General features: G+C 47.8%; 1 protein-coding gene across 1 annotated transcript in view; it reads left to right on the forward strand.

Annotated features, from left to right (window-relative positions):
- The window catches only part of PRKCH (protein kinase C eta), a 114,734-nt gene extending 109,306 nt beyond the window's left edge, over positions 1–5,428 (forward strand). Inside the window, exons 13-14 of the mRNA XM_066321619.1 lie at positions 2,860–3,003; positions 4,408–5,428. Coding sequence (XP_066177716.1) covers positions 2,860–3,003; positions 4,408–4,554 — 291 coding nt within the window. The 3' untranslated portion in view covers positions 4,555–5,428. The remainder of the gene's footprint in view (positions 1–2,859; positions 3,004–4,407) is intronic.
- Positions 5,429–6,000: the final 572 nt, after the last annotated feature.

The following is a 6,000-nucleotide window of genomic DNA, read 5'->3' on the forward strand; positions in this document are numbered from 1 at the left end:
TGCTAGCCTGTGTTGGGCACTCCCAGTACCTGGGAAAGAGTCTTAAGAGTCCTCTCCAGTGTGGGTTATGATGCTGTGGGGTTGCTGCAGCCCCTTGTGCTTCACAGCCCTGTTTTTACAAAGCCAGAGAGGCAGCAGCACTGAGCATAGGTCAGCTCATTCCTGTTGGAGGCAAGGAATAATTCAGAGGGGTTTTGTGGAAGCCTGGCATCAGTTTCAGGAACCAACCAGGGCAATGTGCTCCAGCAGTGGATGAATTTGAATCCTTCACTCTTCTCCCGCCTCCTTTAGGCACTCATTGGATGCCTGTCCAATCCTCTAGGTGGATGGTGCCTAGAGTTACCCAGCTGAGGTTTCCCAGTCTCTGGGTCCAATGGACAGATGGGGGCTGGCCACTCGAGTTGGAACAGGGTTGGTTTGAATGTTGTTTTACTTTCTCAGACCTCAAAACAGCCTACCTTAAGGGATGGCCTTTGCCTAATCCTCATTGTCCTAACAGAAAGGGTGTTTTAAGCAGCCAAGAATGAATTTATGTTGGCTCTTCACTTGTTGCATTGGGTGCATTTGCTTGGTGCAGTTTTGGCATCACATGGAATACATCAAGCAAATAGGAATGTAAACACACTTTTATATCTCAGGGCTCTGAACTGGTCTGGAAATGGGCAGTTGGGTTCAGGTTTTGGTCTTATATGGTTGGGCGTGAATGGGAACCCAAGAAAAGTGTGTTGCCAGTCCTTTTCAGAGTTTATTTACTTTCATGATTATTTTTTCCCTTTCCACATTTAACAGAAGATTCCTGATGTAGTGGAGGTGGTGGTAGGGCAGGGGCCAGGAGACATGTGATGTATTCCCAGATCGTTTCTCCTTTTTTTTTCTTGTCTTTTTGGAATGTTTTGGTCTATACCACTCGTGCACCAGCAAGCTCTGGTCTTGTTTGAGCTTTCTAGGTGTTCCAGCAATGCAAATGAGAGCTAGTGAACTGCAGATACCCATCTGTGGGGACAAAGAATGAATTTCTGGAGAAAGACAGGGCTGCCAGGAGGTTTCTGGTCTGTTTTGCAAAACAAAGAAGCCTAGTCCAAGACTTGCAAAGGCTTGTCTGAACCAGGTCTCTCAGAGATTTTGGCTTGATCCATTTCTTGTTTGGAAACCAAGCTATTTCTGGGGATATCACTGTCCCACAGAAATGTCGGGAAAGAAAATGTGTTGAAGTTCTGCTGGTAGAAAAGGGAGAAGAACAGGCTGGAAGGGTTGAGGAGACACTGAAGTTCTGCTGGTCCTTGGGCCCGACCCTGGAAACGCTGCATCACCAGAGACTGAAGAGTCCAGAGGAGCATGAGAAGAGCCCAGCTGCAGCAGCCACCTCGGCTTGGTGACTCCTTGAACAAATCTGGATGCACCTGGCAGCTCTTCCTACTGCTGTTTTGGGTGGAATGCTGGAAAATCCTGTGGTAGCACCTGACCTCAGAGGGCTCAGGGTGGAGCTGAGGGGGTTGTGTTGATGCCAGCAGAGTCTGAGGTCCTGCAAGGGGTCAGCTAAAGATGCCCCATCTGCTTTGTCCCTGTAGTCTCCGCCTCAGAATGGGGTGTTGGGGAGAATTCTATAAATCAGGCAGTCATCTTTCTCCTCCCCAACTTCTCTGTAGATGAGGAATGACTGGACCTTTTATCCACTTGTCCTAGGAGAGTTTGTACCTTGTGAAAGGCTCCTGCAGTCAGAATGAAGTTGTTCTCTCCCCTTCTTTTAATTTCCCCATTGCTGAGATGCAGCAGACTTGGCCATTCCCGAAACAGTGACCGATTGTCTGGTTTGGCTGGTTCAGCTGTTTGCTAAACATAATGCTCTTTCATCTTCCAGGAAATCGTCTGGACACCTCCACCGGAGTGCAGCTTGCTTTATGCTGCTGTTTCAATAGGCAAATAAAAGCAGCTATTTTCCCAGTTTAAACATAACCTGGTTTCTCCAGTGAATTGGAAATACTCGAGGGAAGGGGAAAGATTGTTTATTACTGAATTTTCAAGAACTGTAATTCTAAATTAACAAGCCAACCAGCTCTTTTCCTTCCTGAGGAAAGAATTCTCCTCCTCCCCTTTAAGAATATTCACAACACTCACACTTCATCATTTTCATCAGGACCTAAAGGGCACCCAGCAGGGCCCTCTCACACCATCTGTGTGATGTATGGCTTTCCCAATTGCTCCCTGGCAAGTCAGGGTGCTTTGGCTGAGGTTTGAGATTTCTTTTTGCTGTCAGCAAAATAAAAATGTTACAAAACGAAATCCTTAATTGGTGTTTCAGCAGCGAGAGAGGAGATGGTCACCTGCCTGCTCTCATCAGCTCAGGGTCAGAGGGCTCCAAAAGCCAGAGCCTTGCCCATTTTCTTCTGTTTCCTGAGATGACAGGAAGGAAAGTGTAGGCATCTGGCAGTGCTTCAGCAGGGAGAGGTTTAGGAAAAAGGCACAGCTCAGGACTGATTCCTGGCCAAAGCCTTGCTGGCTGCTGGGCAGCATTTGAGAGCAAGCTTGTACTCCTGAGAAATTAATACAGAAACAAATAATGACCAAAAACACTGGGCAATATTTGTAATATTGCAAATGATGCAATTCAGCTTTCTTACTGTGGTAATCAAGGATTTCACCAAAAACAAAAGGCCCGGGGAGAAACACACCCCGACCTCTTCCTCTGGGGAGCGAGTCAAGTTCCTTGCATGCGGTTCCATTACAAGGAACTTGAGAAGTCCGGCCAGCGACTGGGTTCAACAGGAAAGCTGAGGACAAGCTTTTGTGTGGCTGCTGACGGGTGCCTCTCCCGCGGCCGTGCCGGATGGGAGGGAACAAACAGCCCTTTCTGTTTTGCAGTTCATGACGAAGAACCCCACGATGCGGCTGGGCAGCCCCGGGCTGGGCGGCGAGGGCGCGATCCTGCGGCACCCCTACTTCAAGGAGCTGGACTGGGACCTGCTCAACCAGCGGCAGATGGAGCCCCCCTTCAGACCCCGGATTGTACGTGGGGAGGAGGGCTGGGGGAAAGGCATCCCTTGGGGGGTTTTGGCTCTCTAAGCAGGTTTATTCCCGTGGGACAGGAGAGAGGTGAAGGAAGGGAAGTGAGGCCTCTGGGCCTGGCTTGGCTGCTGGTTGGCCACCTAGTTAGCCACCTCTTTTACCCTCCAGGTGGATTTTCAAAGGCAGCTCAGGGAAAAGAGGCAGATTTGTAAAAGCAGCTGCGGCAGGTTAGGCACTCAAGTCCCCTTGGCTTGCCCCAAAGATAAAACAGGGTAAGTAATCCTCATCCTGCTCATTCCACCTACCCCTCCACAGCAGGGCTGCCTCTCCCTTGTCTCTCTGTTCAGCACCCAGCACAGTGCTCCGTGCTCAGGCCACTGCCATGTTCACTGTCATGAAGTGAGTACTTCTAGTGGCAGAGAGGGTGCACAGGACACAGTGCTGGCCCTGTCCCCATTGGTGCCACACAGCCCTAAGGATGTTCTGTGAGAGAAGGCACTTCATGGGCAGCCTTTCCACGGTTGTCGCTGTGGCTTCCTTGTCTTTCAAATTACTGCCTGGGGTGGCTTGTCTCATGCTGTGGTCACTCTGCAAGCTCTCAGTGGCAATCGTCCACCCAATCTTGCTCCCTGAACTTGGAGAGGTGTGACAGCTCAAAAGCAGAATCTTGAGTTGCCCCTTAGACTGAATCAAAGACTAAGGGAGCCTGCTCAGTCTGCCATGAGCTGGGCAGAATCTGGGAAAGTTAGACTTCAATGTCAATAAAATTTATTGACCTCAATGTCAATAAAATATCTTGCTCTGGGTGCAGGAAAATCACGCGCCTCATGAAAATGTGCCACAAACCCAGTTTGTGTGTGTGCATTTCAAACAGCCCCACTCTGTGGCACACAGCAAGGAATCCAGCACCTGGAGGCCAGCCATTTGTCTTCCCACGGCCCAATAATTCAGTATTGTGCAAGTTTAATGGCTGGCACTAGGAGGAGTGTCCTCCACCCCCTCCCCAAAACCCAGCTGAGACACTCTGCAGATAAGGAGAGACTGTGTGGAGTCAGCCATTTGGGAGCACAGCTGAAAACTGCACGGGGTCTGTGCTGCCACTTGGGGAGAGGGACTGATTCCTGTGCTCTGCCCTGCCACATCTGGCCAGGGAAGCCCCAGAGTTCCTGCCAGTTAAATTTGAGAGGCAATTCCCTGTCAGAAACCTTCTGAGGCTGGGAAGGGCTTTGCTCTTTGAGAGGCTCTATGGGGGCAGCTGCTCTTAGTCCAAGCCCAGTAAAAGCTCTCAGTCAGCTCAGCCTGGGTTATGGAAGTGGTGGTTCAATGCACTCAGATGAAGAGCAAGGATCAAGCAGATGATACAAACTTTTGACATGTCTTTCCTTTGTGTTTTCCATTTGACAGAAATCCAAAGATGACGTGAGCAACTTTGATCCAGATTTTATAAAAGAGGAGCCCATCCTGACCCCCATTGAAGAAGGGATCCTGCCAATGATAAACCAAGATGAATTTAGAAACTTTTCCTTCACCAGCCCAGAACTGCAGCAATAGCTATGGCTCTGGAGAAAGGTTGTTGAGAGGACTGGGAGGAAATTAAATGAAAACCAAGTTTACCAGTAATTTCATTCTCAAGGAGTAGCAGTGCACTGACTTGCACAATACAGCAGCACCACTGTCAGTGTTACCTTAATGTGAAATTGAAACCTTCCTGTGTTTGTAGAACTTCTGCAGCTCTTGGATCAAATATTGACAGGGGTGGAACAAACATGATATTGTAAATAGCTGATGCAGACAGAGAGCATTGGATGCTGAGCTGGTTGGCTCAGCCTGAATGTCACCACTTGCAGTGGATTCAAGGAGTTGGCATGAGCATGAAACAAGTGTCTTGCAGCCCTGAGCCAAACAGACTTGTTACAATGCTGATTGTTTGCAAGACTCTTTTTGAGTCCCAGCACTGTCCAGCGTTTTGGAGACATGATCTGACATCCCATGGCCTGACTGAACCAGATGTTCCTACTGACTTTACCTGTTTCCTGCAGTATTTATTTCTTTACGAAGCACAAATAGCTCTCTTTGACACTGTTTGGGTTCCCATGTGAAATATTTCATTGTGCTGACTAGCAGAAGGAAAAAAAAAAAAAAAAACCAAAACAAATGCCCTGTGCCCCACACAGATTCTTCCAAATCAAAGGGAAGTCATGTGCTCGTAGTGTTTTACTCTTTGTGCGTGTTGAAAAGTTTTAGTGTTTGCATTCTGTGAAATGCCTTTTTACATCATGCATCTTCAATGTTCCTTTCTTTCCCTCCCAGCTGTTTTCAACTATAATGTAACTTGTTGTACTGTTTATTTAGGCCCTTTCTATTTAATTATGTTACACAAAACCCCTTTTGTGGGTTTAGTGCCTCATTAAAATTTTGATCGAAAGTGGTAGCACTTAAATTATTTGTAGCATTATTGCAATGGGAGCCACAGGGCTGGCAAGCTGCTTGGAAGCTGAGTTGTCAACTAACAGGTAACACAGAAGGACAACTTTTCTCCCATGAGAGTGATAAGCCTTATCTAAAGATACAGAATGACTTGGTTTGGTTTGGATTTAAGAGCTCATTGCTCACAGGGCATTTCTAACCAGTTGCATCGTCAAGCTTCTGTCAGAGGCAGACTGAAATGATTTTTCAGTGGAGATTTTAGAACCCAGATGCTCTGGGAGATGGTTCTATGCTTTTCCTGTTCTCCTGAAAGTTGGATGATTTTTCTGTCACTCCTTGGCACACCTTTGCACTCCTTGCTGGGCTTGAAGCTGTATGACAGGTTTATAGCCTCTTCCTTGGGCAGATATGAATTCCTGGAGAAGGAAAAGGATTTCTAACCTCTTGCAAAACTGATGATGTTTATATAAGGCTCCTCACATGCTTTAACTTGATAGAAGGGTGAGGTGCAGCAGAGAGGGGCAGTTCTGCAGAGACCTTGCCCCACTGCAGCTGTGGAGGTTCTGTAGG

The sequence above is a fragment of the Sylvia atricapilla genome, chromosome 6 (genome assembly GCF_009819655.1).
Source record: "Sylvia atricapilla isolate bSylAtr1 chromosome 6, bSylAtr1.pri, whole genome shotgun sequence".
In the NCBI taxonomy this organism is placed as follows: Eukaryota; Metazoa; Chordata; class Aves; order Passeriformes; family Sylviidae; genus Sylvia; species Sylvia atricapilla.